General features: G+C 41.0%; 2 protein-coding genes across 5 annotated transcripts; both read left to right on the top strand.

The window, feature by feature from the left end:
* Positions 1-19: 19 nt before the first annotated feature.
* LOC147324949 (uncharacterized) lies at positions 20-10,822 on the top strand. Of its 3 annotated transcripts, none has more exons than XM_086299147.1 (19): positions 20-193; positions 3,564-3,658; positions 3,751-3,865; positions 3,958-4,132; positions 4,217-4,328; positions 4,686-4,792; positions 4,947-5,073; positions 5,267-5,387; positions 5,548-5,633; positions 5,815-5,954; positions 6,047-6,106; positions 6,197-6,260; positions 6,343-6,437; positions 6,538-6,666; positions 9,244-9,358; positions 9,445-9,582; positions 9,721-9,887; positions 9,972-10,054; positions 10,257-10,821. In XM_086299147.1, the coding sequence occupies exons 2-19, from the start codon at positions 3,580-3,582 to the stop codon at positions 10,450-10,452; spliced, it is 2,109 nt and encodes a 702-aa protein (XP_086155273.1). In that variant the 5' UTR covers positions 20-193; positions 3,564-3,579; the 3' UTR covers positions 10,453-10,821. The 3 variants fall into 3 exon arrangements, with proteins under 3 accessions (XP_086155273.1, XP_086155271.1, XP_086155272.1); XM_086299145.1 differs by lacking the exon at positions 20-193 and adding an exon at positions 2,596-2,846 and having other exon boundaries at positions 10,257-10,822; XM_086299146.1 differs by lacking the exon at positions 20-193 and adding an exon at positions 3,048-3,187.
* A 619-nt stretch (positions 10,823-11,441) lies between these two features.
* cnot4a (CCR4-NOT transcription complex, subunit 4a) lies at positions 11,442-21,800 on the top strand. Of its 2 annotated transcripts, none has more exons than XM_086299143.1 (13): positions 11,442-11,691; positions 13,502-13,724; positions 13,926-14,123; positions 14,407-14,493; positions 14,620-14,721; positions 14,954-15,079; positions 15,167-15,291; positions 15,381-15,587; positions 15,706-15,763; positions 15,895-16,150; positions 16,506-17,003; positions 17,238-17,471; positions 19,317-21,800. In XM_086299143.1, exons 2-13 carry the CDS (start codon positions 13,551-13,553, stop codon positions 19,643-19,645), a joined length of 2,394 nt encoding a protein of 797 aa, XP_086155269.1. In that variant the 5' UTR covers positions 11,442-11,691; positions 13,502-13,550; the 3' UTR covers positions 19,646-21,800. The 2 variants fall into 2 exon arrangements, with proteins under 2 accessions (XP_086155269.1, XP_086155270.1); XM_086299144.1 differs by lacking the exon at positions 11,442-11,691 and adding an exon at positions 12,074-13,159.
* The last annotated feature ends 688 nt before the right edge of the window (positions 21,801-22,488 follow it).

Genomic DNA, 22,488 nt, shown 5'->3' with positions numbered 1-22,488 from the left:
CCCCCCCCCCCCCCCCCCAAAAAAAAAATAAAAAATAAAATTGGGTCAGGGTGCTGGGAACTTATCCCAACTTTCTGGTACACAGAGTGTCTCACAATGACTGTGCAGGCATTGTGCCCTGCTTTGGCAGAAAACACACTGTAGGGTAGAATAAATTTGGGAGGCTAAACAGTTTTTCCTTCAAAAACACAAGGTAAAGTTTATTGCTTTTAATTTATAGACAAAAATAGAGTTTGATTTTTTCTGTAGTCCCTTTTTAATGTCACTGTTTGCATTTTGTGTTGAAGAACCATGAAATCTAAATGCTGTGTGTGTAACGCTTGATTCAGCAGCAAGAATGTGTTTTTCTCAACTTTGAAGCAGCTTTCTCTTGTAATCTCTTTCTTGTTTCGATAAGTTGACATTAAATATTTTCAGTATTGTGCAACAGTCTTGCTGACTTTTTTCTGTCAAGAGGATCCCACACTGTTTCAATAATGTTGAGGTCTGAGCTCAGGGGAGTCCAGTCCATGACATATAGTTTTCAGCTGTGTTTTTCTATCCAAGTATGCTTTTACTGCATTGTCAATGTGTTTAATGCTGAGAAATGAAGCCAGTGCCAAACAGACGCTTTCCACTTTCAACTTTGCCAAGATTCCCAACTGGCTTAAATGCAGCTACAAACCATGACAGAGTTTCTATTGTATTCTATAGATGGCTGTAGAAACTCACTGTTGTACCTGTCTCTTAACATACTAATGATGTTTAGAACTAGAAACTGTAGCCATCACTCTATAAGGTTTTTGCCACTTATTTGCAGTCCAAGTTTTTTGTAATTTGGCATACTTCAGCCTTCCTCACTGTTTCCCTGCCTTTAAAACATCAAATGAAGGGCCAGAAGCATCTCTTACTTTATGATGGAGTTTGTCACATGGACGGGTTGACAATCATCGGGGAAGAGAACATACAGGAGAGGGTTCGTCACACATTCTTGGGAACCAGTACATTTGCATAATGACCAGAATCAGAACCACGTATTAACAATGGGAATCAATTTTGGGGGATTTCCTTGCCTGGATGATTGCACACGCATCAAGACCAGTGTTCAGAGTGATGATTGCGGTTGTGTGCTTTACTAACCTGACACTAGAAATCAAAAATCCAGCTACAGATGTCCAAGTTCAGGCCCAAGCTACACAGTTAGACTGGTTGGTAAAATGGTGTTAAAGACTTAACTGAAGTCCAGAAAGAGCAATATGAGATGGATTTCTCCAAGTGCAGGGCGATGTAAAGGGTGATACTGATGGGCTCCTCTACTGACCTGTTTGCATGATATGCAAACTGATGCTGATTTAGTGTGGCAGGGATGGCATGTCAAAGCATTGTGCTATGAAAACTGCTTCATGGCAACATTTTTGGGCAAATATACAACTTTATGCCTGTCAAACTGTTTTCTTTGACATTTATTGTATATGTCCAGCACTCATTACATCAGCTTAAACTTGTTCTCAATGCAGACAAAACAAAGCTCATGTTGTTTTCTAAATCAAGGAGACGAGCCCAAACAATCCCATCAGTAACCACTCTTGAAGGTAATAAAATAGAGTTGGTTCACACCTATAAATATCTGGGAATCTTAATTGATGACTCGCTTACCTTCAAACCACATGTAGAGAATCTTGTGAAAAACCTGAAGTTAAAACTGAGATTTTATTTTCAAAATAAGTTGTGTTTCTCTTTTAATACAAAGAAGCGGCTTGTTGCTGCAACATTCTTGCCTGTGCTGGATTATGGTGATATTCTATATATGAATGCTTCTGCTCAATGTCTTCGAATGGTTGATTCTGTGTATCATGCTTCTCTGAGGTTCATCACTAACTGTAAATTTCAGACTCACCACTGTGAGTTATACTCTCAGGTAGGATGGCCTGCTTTGGTAAGTCGGAGGAACTCTCATTTATACAGTTTTATATATAAGGCGATACTTGGGTTGCTGCCTTCTTATATATGTTCCCTGCTTGTAATGAAACATGCTGGTCGGTATTCTCTTCGTCCGCATGGTTACTTGTTGCTTTCTGTTCCATTTGCCCGAACTGAACTTGGTAAAAGAGCTTTTGTCCATTTAGCACCCTCGGCCTGGAACAAACTGCAGAAGGAATGGAAAATGACTGAATTCATTTCATTAAGTGATTTTAAATCTAAACTACGAATCCTTGAGGCCAAGTCCATAACATGCAACTGTTTCAATTAGATTGATTGTCATTTTAACTGACTTTTTATTTTATTTGAATTTTATTGAATTTTATTTTTATTTTATTTGTATTCTTTCACTTATTGTTGCATGTGTGTTGTTGCTGCCTGTGTTTGAGTAATTTCTGTAACTGTGAGACATCTGCTACTGCCTATCTTGGCCAGGTCTCCCTTGAAAAAGAGGTTTTTAATCTCAATGGGATCTTCCTGTCATGGTCTGGTTGGGCACCTGCAGGTCTCAGACAGCGGCTCCTCCTCCTTTAGGCGGAGTCCGGTTGCCCCTCCCTGGCTGACCACCTGTGAGCAATCGTGCCAGCGGTATATCAGACCTGCGCTCTCAACCACTCATCGCCTGAGTATCTGCTATTCCCATGTTAGTTCAGTGGAGCATCCTAAACCTTGTCTTAACGCCGTGTGATGACTGACCTGTCTTTTCTTGTCCTCAGCGATAGCACCCGGAGTGGAGATCTTGTTCCCCTCGCTCCCGTCCTCCTGGACCTGGGCCGCCAGCTGCTCACACAACGTGGCCTGCCGGCCCACTGCTCACCTGCCTGCCTCCCCACGCCTCGACCGCTTCCGGGTTTTCCGCTCCACCTGTCCCCTCCATCTGAAACCAAGTAAGGCAATTCAATTCAACTGCGGAGGATTATTGGTTGTCTGCTGGATCCCTCTGATCGTGATCTCCTCTTGTTCCAGTGCCCCGGCCCCTACCTAGTCCTGTTTCTACCTCCCCGCTGTCCAGCCGTCTCCTAGAGGTGTCTAGGTCGCCCTCATTATCACAGACGAATCCTACGCGCCACTAGTGTGGTGGCGTCGCTTTGTGTTTCACCTTTGTTTTCCTGTGGGCGGAAATAAATCATTTGTTTTCTGTCACCTCGCTTCCGGGTTGGTTTCTGCGCCTGTGTCCATCCCTGTTCCCCCGTGCCGTTGAGCCCTGACAGTTCCTGGTTAAATAAAGGTTAATAAATAAATAAATAAATAATAATTTATGTGTTTTTGTGATAGTAAAGCACATTGATAGTAACAATGTGCCCAAAGATATAATTTACAATTATTTCTTTGCTAACACTGGTTCAACCCTTGAATTAGGTCCTTTTTTAAATGTTTTTTTAAATGTTTGACCTTCACAAACTAAAGAGAATCTGGCTTCATACATGTAAAATATTTTTTTAAAAATGATAGGTGGCTAACGACTTTTGTGCAGCTCTGTAGTACAAATGTTATTTTAACTATCTAACTAAAAAGCACCTGCCATCTTGATTCACGTAAGTTGATCAGAAGAACAAGATCACCTGATACAACTTTATTGACACTAAAATCATTCATGCTCTCAGGGTTGACCCACACAAAATGAGGATACTGAGGCAAGTCTCTGCTCTTGTACTAAGAAGAGAAATAACAACATGCCAGAAGACAATGCTCAAAAAGGGTAAATGCACTGTATCACTGATATTAAAAGCTATAATATTAACACAGTTTATAACCAGTTTATGGAAATAATGATGATTACTTCTTCTTTAGATTGCCTCCTCAGAATTCACCCATCTGTGTCACAGGCAATGGCAGAAAACAAACCCGTGGTTGCCCTTGAAAGCACAATTATCACACACGGCATGCCTTACCCACATAACCTGAGGTGCCAAAAATGACCTTCAATTACCAACAAACTTGGGTACCAGAAGGTAATATTTGTTTTAAGATTAAATGATGAGTTGGAGTGTTATACAGGACAGCCAAGGAGGTAGAGGCTATTGTACGAGCTGAAGGAGCCACTCCCGCCACGGTTGGCGTCATCAGTGGGGAAGTCCATGTTGGACTGTCGTCCGAGGAGCTTGACCATCTCGCCCAGAGCAAGATCTCCCAGAAAGTGTCACGGCGTGATCTGTCCTACGTCATTAGCAAAGTGAGTCTTTGACACTTTGATCACACTCTAAATGAAATACTGGCAGAGTGTCATCCACTTATTAGATGTATGTTCTTTTCTCAGGGACTCTCTGGAGGAACAACGGTGTCAGCCACTATGATAGCAGCACACAGAGCTGGGATTCCTGTTTTTGTCACTGGGGGTATTGGAGGAGTTCACAGAGATGGAGAGAACAGTGAGCTGAGTCCCACATTTTTTTGAAAATACCTTTTACACATTTTCATATCATTTCACAAAGAGCTGTGCTTGGAGTAAACAAAATATGTTGTCGGGTGGGCAAATTTTACATTTCTGTTAATTTTGCCACAAAGGAAGGAACAAAGATGGTGCTGTGCACACGGTTGGTAAAGAAAAGACATCTGGTTACAGTTGTTTAAGGTCTTAATGTGGAAGGATGTCCCAACAGTAAGGTCGCTTACTGTCCTGAGATTTTATGTAAACGTGAAGGAGTTTGATAACTTCAAAAGTCTCTTTAACTGTATTTAGGTAAAAGCTTAAAATAGTTTCTCTGATTAGATTAATAATCTCCCAGGTCTGGATATCAGTGCGGATCTCACAGAACTTGGTAGGACTCCCATCGCTGTCATCTCTGCTGGGGTCAAGTCCATTCTGGACATCGGTCGCACACTGGAGTTCCTTGTAAGAAATTTTTACACCCCCCATTCTAGTGTGACAGGCTTAATAAAGTGGTGCATATTTCAGTATGAAGAGCAAATATGTATTAGTAATCAGTGTATTATAATCCTTAACCTGTATGAATTCATCTAAAATGTATATACAATCGATTGTCTAGGAGACACAGGGTGTCTGTGTAGCCACTTATGGACAGTCAAAGAACTTTCCAGCTTTCTTCTCTCCACAAAGTGGATTCAGGTCTGCATGCCACGTCTCCAACCCTGAGGAGGCTGCAAAACTTATTGGTATATCACAATTTTATGCCATAATAAACACTGATAGAGCACTCACAGGTTAAAATTCAGTACTAGTTACTATCTCATTTTACCTCACATTTTAGCAAATAGAATGTTAGACACTCACTGTACAGCAAGTTTGGGTTACTATTTTTTGTATGATATTTATTTTATTGTTTTGCGGTTTTGTTTGGTCACTCAGCAAGCTCTTTGTCCCTGGGACTCCAAAGTGGCGTCCTGTTAGCTGTGCCCATCCCAGAGGAGCACGCAGCATCTGGACAGCAGATTGAAGATGCTATAAAAGTTGCAGTGGCAGAGGCAAGGTACGGAAAATCTGTTTTCGATTTTCTCTCAGGAGCCAACTTTGGATTTGAAATGTGGCCACTTTACGATACCTGATGCCCCACGTATCCTAAAGTCACTGATTAATATCACTGATATCAGTATTAGCATCATTTTCTGTTCTCGCTTTGAAATCTCAAGGGCTGAAGGTGTGATGGGAAAAGATGTGACGCCATTCATTCTTCAAAAAGTCAGTGCCCTGACTCAAGGGAAGTCCCTTCAGGCCAGTATCCTTTCAAAAGTCTGGCTCATCAAAAAATTATGCAGTAAACATGATTGTATCAAACACTTTGGTGAAAAAAGAGAGAGAGTACGAAGATGATTGACTGGCATGACAATGTTACTGTTGGAGACTTTTGGCCTACAGTGTATGAGAACTAATGTGTCCTTAACGTGTTCTGTTTCAAGACATTGCTCTCATTCATAACAACGCAAAAGTTGGCAGTCAAATAGCCTGTGCTCTGTCAAAGCAGATGAATGACAGAGGATTAAAACGTCAAACTTCTCCAAAAGCGTCAAAATTTCCATCCAATTCAGATTCCAATATTGTGAGTATAAACACATATTTTTTTCAAATTCTAAATTAGTGAAAATCAAACAGTCATACATAACAGTGCATGCAATGACTATTCTGTTGCAGGTTGTGATAGGAGGAATAAATGTTGATTTTATCGCCAAGGGAAAAACAAAAGCACTTAATGTAAGCTTCATTTACGACATGGAATCAGCCACAATAGTGCAGAGGAGGTGAACCAGACTGAGTTCTGAGAACTCCCGTTATCTCTTTCAGTTTGGACAAACTAACCCAGGAAGTGTCTGTCAATCATTTGGTGGTGTAGGAAGAAACATCGCTGGTTGGTTGTTTTTTTTTATCTGATTATATTTTACATCATGAACATAGTTTCGTGAGTAATTTCTCTGAATGTTTCCTTAAAGACTCTCTAAGCAGATTAGGCCAAGAAACCCTGTTCATTTCAGCTACTGGAGCTGATTTAAACAGTGATGCAGTGTTAAACTACTGCAAACATATGGTATGTGAACAATGGTGTTTAGTCAATACCATGCACGGCTAAAATCTTATTTAAAGATGAAAATAATATATTTGTTTTTTCCTTTTCAACTTTTTGTAAGAACACAAGTGGTGTGGCCAGGCTCAAAGAGCACAGCACTGCAACCTACTGTGCTGTCATCACTGAGAGTGGAGAGCTGAGTCTCAGTTTGGGAGACATGGATATTCATCAGCAAATCACAGAGCACTATGTAAGTGACATCAGACACTGTTCATGCTAAGAGACATAAAGCACAAAGGGATGAAAACTGCACATATAGAATCCTCAGTCAAATGTGATAGATCTACTTTAAACAGATGAAGATTTTGCCCCTGAAAGACACTTTAAAAAGCTTTTTTCCACACACGTTATACTTCTTTTTTGAACGCACAAATTAGCACAACACTATGCATTTTATCTACCTCACATCCATTGACTATTTAGAGCCTCCAATTAACTTAACTGTGAGCGGTAGCCAGAGTAACCAGAGTGAGCCCACACAGGGTCAAGGGGAACATGGAAATCCCCCAAAGAAGGGTTGAGCAAGTCAGGAGATTCAAACCCAAACTCTTCTTGCTGTGTGGTGTCAGATTAGGACACTCTTGCAAAAGACATTTTTAATCTCAAGAGTCAAAAGGTTAATAATCCAAATACATTTTCTTATAGATGACTTTGAGTGCCATTGCGCTGTCTTTGTTTCTATTACAATATTGTGAAGCATATTCAAACACAAATTTTGACACCAGTTTTATGTACAGTGGTCCGTCGCTATAACACGGTTCACCTTTTGCGGCCTCGCTGTTTTGCATGCTTTATATATAGATATAGATATATGTAGACCATTGTCAGTCTCCTTGGTGCCGTGTCTCCTGTACAGTACAGAATGCGGTGAGCTTGTCAAATTTACATAAATCTTCAATCGCTAGCAGTGTGACTCTGAAGTGCTGTACTGTATGTTTGTAAGATTTCTCCCCAACAAACACAACAATGTCGACGAAACGTTTGCATTGCCAAAGGCACCTGTGGTAGCACCCAAAAGGCAGAGGAAGATGGTACCGCACAAAAAGTTGGACTTCTGGACATGCTAAAGTAAGGTAGAAGTATAAGGCACACCGGATTATAAGGCGCATTAGGCAAAACAAATTTCACCTATTGCCGGTTATTTTTAGAACGTAACTCCCGCGATAAACGAGAGACCACAGTACACAAATTTTTTTTAAAAATTACATATGATAAAGGATCTAAAGGTAAGGACATTTATTAAGACGAAAACAGAACTGCACTGTGTTTGTGTCTTATTATGGAAGAACTCCACATTCATTTCTTATGTACTTGCTAACATTTGTGGTGGCAGTACTCATAGCTTTCTGGCTTTGTATGTTTTCAGACAAGCTAGCTTCTGACATGATTAAAACATAAATTTTAAGATGACCTACCCAACTAAGAACGTTTTACAGACATGGTACACAAAAACACTTGCAACAGAGGCAAAGTTACCCAAGTATACGGGAACTGTATATACAGGAACTGTATACTTGGCTGAGCACATTACTGCCCTGTAAAACAGTAGAAATAGTGCAGAGGAAACACGCTGCAGTTGGCCTGGTCAGTCTTGCCAGAACTATGTGCACAACTCAGTGCACAACAACTTGCCTACTGGTGTTGGCCAGAGGGGCCGATGGCGCGATATGGCAGCCTCGCTTCTGTCAGTCTGCCCCAGGGCAGCTGTGGCTACAACCGTAGCTTGCCTCCACCAGTGTGTGAATGTGAGAGTGAATGAATAGTGGCATTGTAAAGCGCTTTGGGTGCCTTGAAAAGCGCTATATAAATCCAATCCATTATTATTATTATTATTCAGTCCTAAGGTACTCTACTGCCATCTACTGTCCAAAGTGATATGCATGCATTTGCAATACAAAACTTGGAGGACTTCTTGAACCTTATCATACCAGTAAACAAAGTGAAGCATCCATGATTGCCTACATATTTAACAAGACTTGATTCACAATTTTGACCACATATTTGTGTGGGTCACAAAGGCTATAGTAACACAAATAATCTGTGGTTACAGCCAATGTATGCAGAAGAGCATCTCTGAATAGTATGGAGCAGCAGATGACCACACCAGGCTCCAGTCCTATCAGCTAAGAACAGGAAACTGAAGCTAACGTTTGCACAGGCTCACTTAAATTGGACAGCAGGAGATTGGAAAAACATTGCTTGGTCTGATAAGTCTTGATTTCTGGTGGTGATTTGGGGCCAGCATTTGAAATAAGCAACATCAAACCACTGAATGATCATGCCTTGTATCAATGGCTCAGGCTGCTAAGATATTTTCTCAGCTTCTTCCAGCAGGTCGCCACGCCGTGTCACAAAGCTCAAATGATCTCAAACTGGTTTCTTGAACATGACAGTGAATTCACTCTACTCAAATGACCTCCACAGTCACCAGTTCTCAGTCCAATAGAGCACCTTTGTGATGTGGAGAAGCAAAAGCTCCTCATCAGCTGTTGAATTTACGAATTAAGGCAGTTCTGAAGGCAGATGGGCCCAACCCCGTAGCAAGATGTACCTAATAAAATGCTTGGTTGGTGTATTTGGGTTTTGTACAGTTTTGGACAGTTATATTTTCTCAATTTGCTGACTGATTTATTAAATTTATGAAATGATTGATTTACATTTTGCCATTGTTTTCCCTGAGCCCCTGTGAAGAACCTCTGGTTTTACAAAATGCTAAATACGCTGTACTTACCATTTCAATATTCTGTCACTGAATAATTTTTTGTAGGTGTCACAATTCAAGACGCAACTTTCATCAGCCACACTCGTGTGTCTGGATGGTAACATTCCCACCTCAACCATCAACTATGTTTGTTGTTTTGCTGAAAAGCGCAACATAAATGGTAACCAATGGAAAGACATGATTCTAAAAAATCTCAAAAATGTGCTTTTATTGATTGTAACACTAAGATTTCCATATGTATCGCAGTTTGGTATGAACCGACCGACTCAGAAAAGGCTTGTAAGCCTTTCCTTTCAAATGCCTGGAAGTCTTTGTCCTATTCATCTCCAAACCTGGCAGAGCTGTGCACCATGAATAAAACACTGGGTGTCAAAACACCTGAAGGTAAACTATGTTACTCCTCTTTTATCAGCGAAAGCCATCAAAAAACAAATTCACACCCTCTGCTATTGATGTTAGAGCTCTTGTCAAAAATGCAAATACTCTGACGGAAGCTGAGGATGTGGTTTTGTATTGCGGCAGTGCTGCCGAGCACACTCGACGAGACGCTCAGTGTTGCTGTGGCTCTCTCGCGCCCTCTTCTGGAACATCTTCACTGCCTGGTGGTGACTCTAGGGGCTAATGGCGTGTTGCTGTGTGGAGAGTATGATGAAGGCACAGTCAACTTGCAGCCAAGAAAACAGAAGAGGGTAAGGATGGTCTTCATGCCAGCCTGTAACGATTTGCTCTGACAGTAGTGGTAAAAATGGCTTTTTTCCTGCTTCTGTTTGCAGAAGAGGCAGCTTTGTGGTCTCCACTACCCAGCACTTGCTGTGACCCCAGAGGAGATAATGAATGTGTCGGGAGCTGGAGATAGGTGCTAAAAATTTGCTTGACCTACTTCATCCATCTTGTTCTTATTTGACTTTCATTTCCTTTGTTTCTTCTGCTGCAGTTTTATCCACTTTTCAATTTCTATGACCTCTTTCTCTCCCCATCTCACTGGCATTCTTTCACTGAGTCACAAAATGATGGTGAAACACTCAAACAAAAGACTCTCATCTCCCCTTTGTTTCCAGTCTTGCAGGTGCCTTAATGGCAGGGATTGTCCTGGGGAAAGACACAGACAGCTGTGTTCGGATGGGACTCTTGGCTGCAAGGACATCTCTGGCATCCCCGCACCCCATCGCTCCAATGCTCACTTTAGATGCTGTAAACCCCAACAAAGTCCACACTCAGACCTGGCCCAAACCAAGCCTTGTGTGGATTGATTAAAAAATAATAAAAAATTGTGTTAGCTTTGTAATATTCTTATGGAAACTGTGTGTATTGTGACTGAGGAAACTATAAAGAACAAAAGAAAAAATATTGAATTCTAATTTTCCTTGATTATTAATGTTCTGTAATAATTGTATCTTGCAAAATATGTCAAGCAGCTTTGTTAATTTTATACAGCCATATGATAACCAAGTTCAATAAACAGATTATAAAAAATTATGAATTCAAGGGCATTCTGGTGCTTTGATTTCTAAAGAATGAGACAGTCAATGGCTTGCAGTTGAATAATTACTATGATGATTTTGTGAAAGGCACTAAATACAAAAGAATCTATAAAAACATTACATTAAGGACAGACGGAAAGCAAGTTATTATGAACCAGTGTTTTTGTATAAATATTTTCTATTTATGTTTTAATTATGCTTACACAATAACATATAAAAACAAGATTCTATAATATTGGATGGGTAAGATATTCCTTTATATTTTTGTGTCACCGCAACTATATATTGAATAAAATCTGTTAAAAAAAAAAAAAAAAGCTTAAATAATCAGAATCAGAATCTTTAATGACATTGTAGGAGTGAAACAAACATTGAACAACGAAATTGAGTGTCAATTATCTCAGTGCAAAAGAAGACATAGATAGATAGATAGATAGATAGATAGATAGATAGTACACATAAGGAGCTAAAGATAAAATAGTGTAGAAAATAAAATAATGGCGAAAAATAACACAAAATCTAAATGTAGTGCAAAGGAATGATATGTAAAAAGTTGAATATAACTAACATAGTAATGACGGCTGATTTAAAATATATGCATTTTGAATTTAGAAAATAATGGCGAACAAAATTTCTTCGTAAGTGCGTTGCAGTGGGAACTACATTCCTCTTGAACGTAATGGAACGATGGGAAAATGTAAAAACTACATCTCCCTGAAAGCATCAGCCCATCTGCGCAGACTCAGTGGCACTGAATACTTGCCCCACTCCCTCCTCCCAACTATAATGCTAGCTAAGATGGTGGTTTGAGCGTAAATTGTCTCCACAATACCAAGAAAAGAAAGGGGCAAAATATCTTTATAGCCTTTTAATTACAACAGAACAACACAACTACTGGTATCTTACGTAACCCTCTATAGATATTTTGACATTTCAGATACATTGGCTCGCAGTCCCCGCCCAATTTAGTGTGACTCCCTTGGAGAGGAATCCTAAGCTAAATACGGACAGGGTAAGTAACGCTAACCAAGCTGCTAGCTGAGCTAGCCAGCTTCCATTCTGCCTCAATAAATGAAGGGCAATTATGTCTGTTGCGATTTTACTGACTGACTGTAAAGTTTTCTCACTCTTCATGAATTTCTGCCCAGCTAATCTTAATGTCGTTTGAGCAATGACAGTTGTTTATAGTGCCAACAACTTGTTCCCTGTTCAGTGTTAGCTTATGTAAGGCCTCGTCGTCAGCTCAACTCCAAACCCTCGTACACTCTGATAATGTAGCCGGCTAACTACGGGTTAGCTTAAGCAAGCTGTCACTTTTTATATAGGGGGGCACCATAACGTTATGTCATACGTTTTTTTTAAACTACGAACGTCAATATTGGGGAACGTCTCATGTCCACATGCATTATATTTGTGATTAACATCGCAGTTGTCACGGAATACTTGGTCTCAATCAGACCGGCGTCTTTTGCCAGTTCGCGGCTAATGTTAGCTTAGCCCGTGGTTAGTCAAATAACATCTGTCATAACGTACGATCCAGGAGACTAAGCAGCTAAAGTTACCAGCTTGGCCAACACGATTTGTTCACGACTTTAGTGGGGATGTCTGCGAGTGAAAATGCTAAACGGCGATAGCCGTGTACGTGTAGGGTTATTTGCGAAAATGCTGCCCGGCATTGGATGTCTATAGTCTTTTAGGTTTTTATCGAGCTCTCGATGGGCTCGTCTGCTGGCAGCGGTGTTGTCACGTAGAAAACAGGCTGGTGTTTAAATGCCAACAACAGGCGATTCATTCCTAAATAAACCTATTTTATTGTATTTGTCTTTAACGTCGACCATGACGTGTCAGCCCAAGAAAGATACCACAACATCCGCATTATCACTTTGCGACCATTAGTTCTGTTTTTTTAAGGATTGGGTTGGTACGTACACCCATTTGGCTTATTTTAGACCTAGCTAGAAAAACCAGTGCCGCCCAATGAAAAGACCTCAACAGAATGCAACAAATCTTCCATCTGTGGAGGCCAGAATGACCCGTTATTATTCAAGCCTTTTCGTGGTCATCTGTAGAGGTGTTACCGATGAGTGTTTCTCTTTGCGCGATGTAGCACACTCAGATATATTTAACTGTTATTGAGGACTAACGAAAACGGTCGGATATATTAATTTAGGACCGTTTGAAATAGTATTGAGACACAAATGTGTCAATTGTTGACACCTTTTTCTTAATCTTTGATGTATCACTTAAATATTACAGCTCTGTGTGTAGCACAATGATTTTCAGCTGTATTACTCGGGAAGCACTGAAATCCTGAGCTGATACAATGTTTGAAATAACAGTTTGGCCTATAGCTGATGCCGATAGGGGTGGGTGTGTTGTTGTTTTCATTTATACCTCCCCCCCTTTTTTGTCTTTTTTTCTTTCTTTTTTTTAACAAAAGAAGCAAAAAATCTTGACCAGATTGTTTTAAAAATCTCCAGGTAATCAACTAGGCTGATACTGATGTTTAGCTATTATAGTGGTGCTTCTCTACTTTGTGCTGTCATTTGATTAAAAAACGTTGTTTTAAAATGCTGGGTGATCTTAAGTAACTGTTTTGGCATTCAAAAAATTGCATTTAAAAATGCAATTAAAAGTATTTTGGCGTGTTCACTGATATATTGTCACGTTGGAAGTTCAATTGAAACTGCTATACCTTTCTGCTGTTAAGCATCTGCACTGACAACAAGTTCAGTCATTCTAAATAAATTGTAAATATATTGCTTGCTATATTTAGTCAGTTCTGAGTGGAGCTCTTATACTCTTCATTTATGTTTTGGTAGCCCTGTGCTCTGTGATCCGCTTCAGTACTCAGCCTTGCTGCGCCATAGGATGTCCCACAGCCCTGAAATGAAGGACGACCCCATGGAGTGCCCACTGTGCATGGAGCCGCTGGAGATTGATGACGTCAACTTCTTCCCCTGCACCTGTGGCTACCAGATCTGCCGCTTCTGTTGGCACCGCATCCGTACAGATGAGAACGGCCTCTGCCCCGCATGCAGAAAGGTGAAATGGATGTAGATGCCATTAAGCTCATTAAACAGGAGGATGATTTGTCTGGCTCAGCAGTCTTGTTGGAGGAGACATCATGTAATTAGAATTACACAGGTGTAGCTTGTGTGTAACCATGCCTTAAATTAGTAATTTTTTTTCCTTTGAATGGGAGATATTTCTGTTTGTAACGCAGTTCTTTGTGTTTTTGTGTAGCCTTATCCAGAGGACCCTGCTGTGTACAAGCCTCTGTCACAGGAGGAGATCCAAAGGATAAAGAATGAAAAGAAGCAGAAACAGAATGAGAAGAAGCAAAAGGTGACAGAAAACCGCAAGCATCTGGCCAGTGTCAGAGTGGTCCAGAGAAATCTGGTGTTTGTGGTGGGGCTCTCGCAGCGACTCGCTGACCCAGAGGTGAGTGTAATGCTGACATTACACTTCAGCTACCTGTGACAGGAGCGTTGAAACTTATGGTATTCAGTTTGATGCAGCTAAGGAAGTGGCTGTGTCACTGTAGATTTGGGCTTGACAGATGCAGTGAAGTTTAAATGTACTTTGTTGGAGAATGATCTTTATGTATATTTAAATGTTTTTACCTGCAGCTTCCTCGTGATTCGTGATTCTGTTGAATATTCAGTTTGAAAGAGCTCAGTATCTCCAGCACTTTGTCACAAGTGTTGCTGTGTTTTACCCACAGGTCCTAAAACGGCCGGAGTATTTTGGGAGGTTTGGGAAAATCCATAAAGTGGTCATCAACAATAGCACATCTTACGCAGGTTCACAGGTGAGGAGGGTGGATTAGGTTAAAACGGCAATTTAATAATGAAAATCCTCTTTCATAGCTACAGTGAGCTCATAAAAGTATGCAACCGCATCAATGGCATGTTTATTTACCTGTTTTGTTTTTTAGGGGCCTAGTGCCAGCGCTTATGTTACTTACATCCGCTCTGAAGATGCTCTAAGAGCAATACAGTGTGTGAACAATGTGGTTGTTGATGGCAGAACACTCAAGGTGAGAAGTTGACCCAAAAATCTTTGTTAATTTTTAGTGATTTTAGTAGTCTTTTAAAGTGCACAAAAATTAGTCATTTTATTCTTCATTTTCTTTTCTGCTTCTAGCTATTTAACACAAACGTCATTGTAAACAATGTAGATTACACAGAGAAGATAAAGAATTCTTTGAAAAGAATTAGTATGAATTTCTATGTAAAATTTTCTTCTTCTTCTATTTCTTTCTTTTGCAGGCTTCTTTAGGCACAACAAAATACTGCAGTTACTTCCTCAAAAGTATGCAGTGTCCCAAACCTGATTGTATGTACCTACATGAGTTGGGGGATGAAGCAGCTAGCTTTACTAAAGAGGAGATGCAGGTACACTTTTTTTTTTTCCTCTTCCCACAATGAGAGTCAGTTGTGGTTTAAAGCACCTTTTTGACCCATGTTATGTTGTTTCTTCAGGCAGGAAAACATCAAGAGTATGAGCAAAAACTCCTCCAAGACCTCTATAAAATTAACCCTAGCTTTCTACAACCTCCAGCTTGTGGAACAGAAAAGTCAAAGAGTAAATCCAACTCCACACAGAGGTTGGTTTTTATTAATATTTAGATTTGTTGTATTTTTATTATTTACTCACAGTGCAGCGGAGGCTAATTTCTGTCCTGCTTTGTAACAGAACCAACAGTAGCAATGGTAAAGATGGGTGGCCGACGCTGTCAGGGCATAACAAACTGTCCAACGGGCTTTCAGAAGACCGCAAGTCCCCTCCACTGCTAGACTATCTAGACCAAGAAGCTATTACTTCAGATGGGCTAGAAACAGAGCTAGGTCCAGGCCAGCGTACTGCCTTGTCCCCCTTTTCCTCTAACTGTGACAGTAACAGGTACATGGATTTTTCCTCCGGAAAAGGACTTGCATGTTATTGAATAAAGCAATTGTGTATTTATTTTGCAATGACCTTTTTTTTTTTTTCTGTCTATATATAAATTTTCTACCTGCAGTCCCAGTGACAAACCTCCAGAGTCTATCGGCATGGTAAATGGCGAGACTTTACAACAGGTAATATAGCATTAACCAACCTCTGTGGTTCTTTTGTTTGAATATAAATCTGAGTATGAATCAGCAGTAATAAGGACAACTTCACAAACATTTTCTTCTTTCTTGGTTTTTTTTTTTCTTCTTTAATAAAGATACCCACAAGTGACTCGCCCTCCCCTCCCCCGGGTTTAACTAAGCCCAGCCTGGTAGTGCCCATCAGCATGTCAGACATCACAGCCCGTTCGCCCTTTGAGGGTGCTGCAGCTGAGTCCCAGTCACTCTTTTCAGACAACAGTAACTTCAGACATCCAAACCCCCTCCCTGCTGGTCTGCCACCCTTCCCCAGCTCCCCTCGCGGCAGTTCCGACTGGCCTATGACCCCTGAACCACAGAGCCTCTTCACATCAGGTAGAATAACACCATGTTTAATCTAGCTGTCAAACATTTAGATTACTTCTATCTGCTGTATTCTAAATTTTCTGTTGAAAAATGTTCCGTTTTCTAAACATTGAGCCAATATAACTAATGCCGGTAATGTAAATGATAAGCAGAAAATGCTTAGGCACAAGTTGCACTTAAATTTTAATGTATCTAATACCTATTCAAGCTCAAACGTATAAGACTATAATAAAAAGGGGAAGTTTGTTTAATTTGCATGTAAGGAAATTTCAAAACTATTGCAGGTGTAATCTTTATCATCTAAGTTTATCAGGTAGTCGAAGTTTTGTGTCTCCTATAACCTCTGTGTTTTCTCTCCCTTCAGACACAATACCAGTGTCGTCCTCCACAGACTGGCAGGCGGCCTTTGGCTTTGGCTCATCCAGCAAACAGCAGGATGACGACCTGGGCTTTGATCCTTTCGATGTGACTCGCAAGGCTTTGGCCGACCTGATAGAGAAGGAGTTGTCAGTACAGGATCAGAGCCCTTCATCCCCAGGGCCCCTCATCCAGGGGAGCAACCATGGACCCAGCCTGCCACCCTCCAACCCTAACCCCAGCGCTTCCCATCACTTCCCCAGTGGCCTCCCACGTGTCCCACAGCACCACAGAACCATCTACAGCTCCTTCAGTTTCCCCAGCACTCACAACAGCCAGGCCAGTCAGCAGCAGCCAGCTGCCAGACACCCCTGGTTGGGCGTGCCCACACGGAATAACCTCACACACTTGAACCACTCAGCCAGTGCTGCCTCACACAGTAATTTTCTGGACCTGAATCTGCCGCCTCAGCACAACACAGGGCTGGGAGGGATCCCCATCTCAGGTACCAGACCCGTGGGTCACTTTGGCACCTTTCTGTGTCACATTGCAGTAGTGCATGTAAAACAGACAATCAACAAGCTATTTAATTTCACAGCACATGTGTGCCGCGGCATGGCATTATGATACTTGTTTTGATTAGCATGTATTGATTTTTTTTTTGCTGGCAGATGCAGTTTTGTACTTAAACACAAAAACACCTGAGGAGCTGACATGTCTGTTTACTTCTCTCTTGTAGAAAACAGCAGCTCTATAGACGGCTTAAATGTGAAAGAGTGGCAGGATGGTCTCAGGGCTCTTCTGCCCAACATTAATATCAACTTTGGGGGCCTCCCAAATTCCTCGTCCTCTTCCTCCTCCTCATCCTCCAACAGTGTTAACCACATTGGTGGGCCAGCTGGACCTGCAGGCATGTCGCACAGCCTGAGCTGGGACGGCACAGGCAGTTGGATGGACCCCGCTATTATTACAGGTTGGCAATTAGTTCACAGCAACATTTCACATCTTTTATGAAGCAAAAATCCAAAATAACTGGTTTGGGCTTTTGTTTGTTTGAAATTATTGTTTAGTCCTAAAAGATTGGTCTGTAAAAACATCAGCACTATTAGTGAAATTACTTGATATTTAATATTTAACATGATAAAGGCTGACACGTTTAACCCTTTAAGACCTACCATAGAACCAAGTCCGCCAGAGCTTATATTATATTTTTACATGCTGTGGAGCCATTTTTGGGAGCATTTCAAGTTGCTATACATCAATACAACCATTATAGCCCAGATTTTAATAATATGTATTCATTAAGTGCATAGTAATTACATAAATTGCAAAAAAGTGCAATAAACTACAAAAAAATTGAAAATCGTTTTTGATTTTTTAACATATATTTGTAGTTAGAGAAATTTAAGAGGCTTATCCCTCAAAACTGTAAATACAAAAAAGTTGCACAAAATAGTTTTCCACCACAGGAAATTTATTTTGAGTGTCTTCATAGTTTTATTTTTGAAATACACCAATTTTTATACACTGCAGGAAAAACGAAAATAAATATTATACTGCAAATTTGCAAAAAAGCAGCATATGCATCAAAATAAACTATTTCCAGCAGTGCAATATGAGTCCTAAGCATCCCAGAAACGACACAGAAAGTCATAAAGTCAAAGATAACTTTTAAAAAGAGCAGTATAGGCCCTGATCGCAAATGGTTTCGGCCAGGTAATGGCGGAAATGCAAAAGTTCGCGCTGACGTCTATTCCAACGTAGGAAGTGTTATGGACAGCTGATCGGATCGGTAAAGCGTGTTTCTGGAATATTATGTTTTTGTTCCTGCAAGCGCTTTTTATGCAGTTTTTGCAAAGCTATATGTGGAAGGAAACCGTGACCTAGGACAAGCTGATGGCATCAGATGTAAGTACAACTCCGGTTTCATATGCAAAAAAAATTTTTGCGCTAGCTTACGTGGTTGCAGTGCTACTGGGATTTAAAAATAGTTACGCATAACAGAGCGTTCCCGCTCCGATCGGCTCTAAAGGGTTAAGCAAGTTTAAAACTGGGTATATACAAATCATGGATGAGTTATTAGATTCTTTTTTTGTTTTGTCTTTTGTGGTAATGGAAATCAAGTTATTATCTTTCGCCAAGTCATAATTGTAAGCAGTCATTTTCCATCTGGTCTGGTAGTGAGGATGAGTAGTTTGGTATGACGTCTGATTTGAATGTCAAACATATCCTGGGAAATTCCATCAGCGTATTTAGCAGAATAATAGCAAGGAAAGAGCACCATAAATATTTTACAGGCATCAAAATGCTTCCTCCTTTTTTAACTATCATAGAAGTGGCACAATGTGGTCATTTATGACATTTTTGAGCAGAGGGAGGAGCGCGAGCGACAAGCTCACACAAGACTAACCCTGGAGTTCTGAAATTTTTACAGCTTTGGATGACAAAATGAAGAAAGTATGAAGAGTTTCATTTTTTTAGCATAAAGCGTAAATGTGTGCCAGCTATTATGACTGATAACAGAAAAGACAAAAAACATTTTAAAGTGTTTTTTAAACTGATTTAGTGTCTTAACTACATGATTAAGAAAAGCCTTTCAAATGAAGTTGCATAACTTTTCCATTTTGATGTGTCATATAAGCAATATATTGTTATATCGAATAGAAATGATGAGTAAAGTCACCAATGACAGCACTACTCTAAATGTTTCAACAAAGCAGCTGATCACAAAAATCATTGTCTTTATGTCAGATTTGTGTTGTGGTGTTTTTTTTGCCATCACTCATCTCTTGTCCTCCCTCTCCATAACTCCCCGCAGGCATCCCAGCCTCAGCCGGCAACAGTTTAGACTGCCTCCAGGACGATAACCCACCACACTGGCTTAAATCCCTGCAGGCGCTCACAGAGATGGACGGCCCTGCCAGCTCAGCGATGCCCACTCCCCAGCCCCTCCACAGCAGCCTCCTCGATGCCCACATCCCTCTTCACCACAGAGCCGCCGCCGGCTGGGCTCCCTACCTTCCCCCTCCCACAGCCAATCCCGCCAGTCAGTTCCACTCCCCTCCCCCAGGCTTCCAGACCGCCTTCAGACCCCCAGGACAGCCCTCCACAGAGCTGCTACAGAGTGCTGCTGTGGACCGCCACTGAACATAGACTACAGCAGACACCCATCCATTGCCCCACTACCACTTTATACCCACTCATCTTGTACCCTCCCCCCTCCCCCTCCCAATGCAATACACACCAATCTGCAGAGTATGAAAAATTAACAAAGTAACAAACATGATTTCATCTTTTTTCTCTTCATCCTTCCTTTTTGTCCACTCTGAAGGCATTTTATTTTGTTTTGTTTGTGGCACACAAGTTATCAGTACCTTTTTGTCTGCTGCATTCACCACTCCTTAGACCTAGTTCTGGGTGTAACATGGGATTCATTATGTAGCTTACTGTTAACGGAGAGCACAAGAATCAATATAGGATCGAGCACCCAGTGGTGACATGAGAGTTAACTCCACAAACTGGCAAATAAACAAATTAGCTGATGTGAGGTCTTTTTATTTTAAAAGTAACTAATAATTAAGCATGAACAGCATTTGTGTTTTTGAAAGTTGAAGTCTTGATTAGTTTTCGAGGAATGAACCAAGCTGTGAATCTGCTCTTTGAAGCTTTGCCCCAAAGACCCTCATCCTCCCCAGTTTAACAGGAGTCTGTGAAACGGTTAATTCTTACAGTTGTGTCGAGAATAAGGAGAGATGATAGAGGGAAGCCCTTTTCAGACATGGGATTCGTGACATCACCTCGTTCAAAGGGAGTTGTCATTCTGTCTTGAGTCACCTTTATATTTATGTTTATTCAGATAAATAAGGGAAGGGAGACAAAAAAAAGAAAAGACTTGCTGCTTTGCTTCTCCTACCGTACCCTGCTTCTTACACACAGGCATCGAGACAGATCTGTCTTTGGAAATAGGCAAATCACATCAAAGAAGATTGTAGTAATCACATTGTGAATGAGAAAAGGAGTCGATTAGATAAATTATCATTGTGTACATGTAATTGCTGTTTAGAGCCGCCTCCTAGTGAATCATCATCGTGTGCGTGCCTATCCACCAACATGCCTGTTTGCAATCAAACTTCAAATTGATTTGTAAATGCCGTCAGGTCCAGCCGTACAAGACGGTGATTGAAATACAGAAAAAGTGACCATCTAGACGTTTAGCTGATGTGTAAGATTAACAAAAAGAAGCGCATGTCTGAAGGGGGCTGGAGAGAAGAGGGGTTGGTCTTAGCTTTTTGTTGAGTGGGTTCAAAAATGAATAAATAAAACGAAACCTCAAAAACAAAAAAAGAAGCTAAGAATTGGTTAGTAAAGGTCAAAATGCAGATGAGACGGGGGAGTTGAGGGCACAGGCTATGCATGGGCTCCCTGTTAGGTAAGGACACAAATGGCCTGCTTTGAGAGGCCACTTGGCTCACATTCTCTTTAGTCGAGGGGAACTCCCATTGGCCCCGTCCTGCTGGAGGGAAAATTTTGCTGAACCTCTGTATCAGAGGATAGAGCATCGCCTAACCGCAGGGAGCCAGGGCTTTGGGAGATCGTGGCACACATCCTGAGCACTAGGGTTAGACTCACAGTGCCACTGTGTGGTACCTACAATAGCTAGCCCTAACATGGACAGCCACCACTTAGTAAGGACAATGACTAGATGGATGAGGATATGTCGAATACTAACGAGGGTAATAAAGGGGTTAACAGGTCCCTTTGTTTGACCCACGAGGGCTTAAACGAGGCCTTAAAATGGACAGATGAGAGAGAGTGAGAGAGAAGCTTGAGCGATAGGAAGGAGAGCATCAGGACTGCTGAAAAATATGCAATATTGTACATGACTTTGACAACTGTATCTGATCATGTGTCACAAAGGAAGGTGCCGCAAGACAATACCAAGTACTGTAGTAGTGATTTAAGGAGCCTTTAGGATTTGAAATCAACCTCTCTGACCACCACCTTTTTTTCTTTTTGAAGTCTTAATTCTGATCTGTGTTCGCTCTCTCTACCGCTCTCTTCTCTCTCAATCTTGCTCTGTCTCTCTGATCCCCATCCTCCCCCCCTGCTGTTCTCTATTTAACAGTATTCACAAAATGAACAAAGTCATCCAGGAGAAACCAACACAGAGTCATACAATGGGTTTTAACATGATGTTGCAAGGAAAAAATAAACAAAACGACAAATTTGAGGCGCTTAAAGGAAGTGAACTGTCCTCTGCAGGTCTGGAAAAATGAACCTTAAATAAAACTAAAAACTCTGAGCTGGTGTTTGTCTGCTGTTGTCTTCTCATCACTGCCTTTCTGCAGAAAATACAAATCCCAGGAAGCTCACTTTTAAGTTGCTCCTCTATTATTCCAAATCCTTCCACTGGGGGGCAGATCACTTTTTGTCAGCTAGGAAGCTCTGCAGTCAAACTTCAGCTGAGCACACAAGGTGACACAGAACGACACAGACTACAGTTTTTCAAATACACCGCATTTTCACCACTAAGCGTTTTCAGTGATTGGATATAGGCAGAGTACTGATGGGCATGATCCTTGGTCAGATTTCTTTGAATGCAACATCTTTTCATTGCAGCATTGCTGCCAGGAGCAGAGCATGTGTGCGTATCACTGTCCTTTAGTTTGCAGCTCTGCACTCTCCCCAGCCAATGCAGCAGTAGATACCTGCTGCAGCGAGGTCTCTTCTTTTTTTTTTTTTGTCCTGCAGGACTTCTGACAGACACGGGGAGGAGCACAGTTATTACTCTTTACAGTGTCTCCACTATTTCTGCAGTCAGTTAACTGAATCTGATGCCTCCAATATGCTGTTTAACTCTGAATATTGTTTCTATGGGAGATTAATTACACATACATGATCTGAAGGTCCCAATTAGAACCAGAAGTAAACGTTTTTATTTGGCAGTTTAAGGTGTTAAAATTACTTATAACTGTCATAGTTTAAAGTCT

The sequence above is a fragment of the Aulonocara sp. 'chitande type north' Nkhata Bay genome, linkage group LG7, assembly GCF_057382095.1.
Source record: "Aulonocara sp. 'chitande type north' Nkhata Bay isolate Kocher_YH1m ecotype deep benthic linkage group LG7, A_spYH_male_GT1.1, whole genome shotgun sequence".
NCBI lineage: Eukaryota > Metazoa > Chordata > Actinopteri > Cichliformes > Cichlidae > Aulonocara > Aulonocara sp. 'chitande type north' Nkhata Bay.
Note: the sequence above shows the minus strand (reverse complement) of the source record. Positions and strands in the feature narration are given on the sequence as shown.

Excerpts from the sequence above, each read along its gene's own strand:
- LOC147324949 (XM_086299145.1), top strand. The coding sequence starts at position 2,647 with ATGACTGACCTGTCTTTTCTTGTCCTCAGCGATAGCACCCGGAGTGGA. Across the intron at positions 3,866-3,957 it reads CCTTACCCACATAACCTGAG|GACAGCCAAGGAGGTAGAGG; the intron begins GTGCCAAAAATG and ends AGTGTTATACAG. Across the intron at positions 9,359-9,444 it reads TGAAAAGCGCAACATAAATG|TTTGGTATGAACCGACCGAC; the intron begins GTAACCAATGGA and ends TATGTATCGCAG.
- cnot4a (XM_086299143.1), top strand. The coding sequence starts at position 13,551 with ATGTCCCACAGCCCTGAAATGAAGGACGACCCCATGGAGTGCCCACTG. Across the intron at positions 14,124-14,406 it reads AGCGACTCGCTGACCCAGAG|GTCCTAAAACGGCCGGAGTA; the intron begins GTGAGTGTAATG and ends TTTTACCCACAG. Across the intron at positions 14,722-14,953 it reads TTGATGGCAGAACACTCAAG|GCTTCTTTAGGCACAACAAA; the intron begins GTGAGAAGTTGA and ends TTTCTTTTGCAG.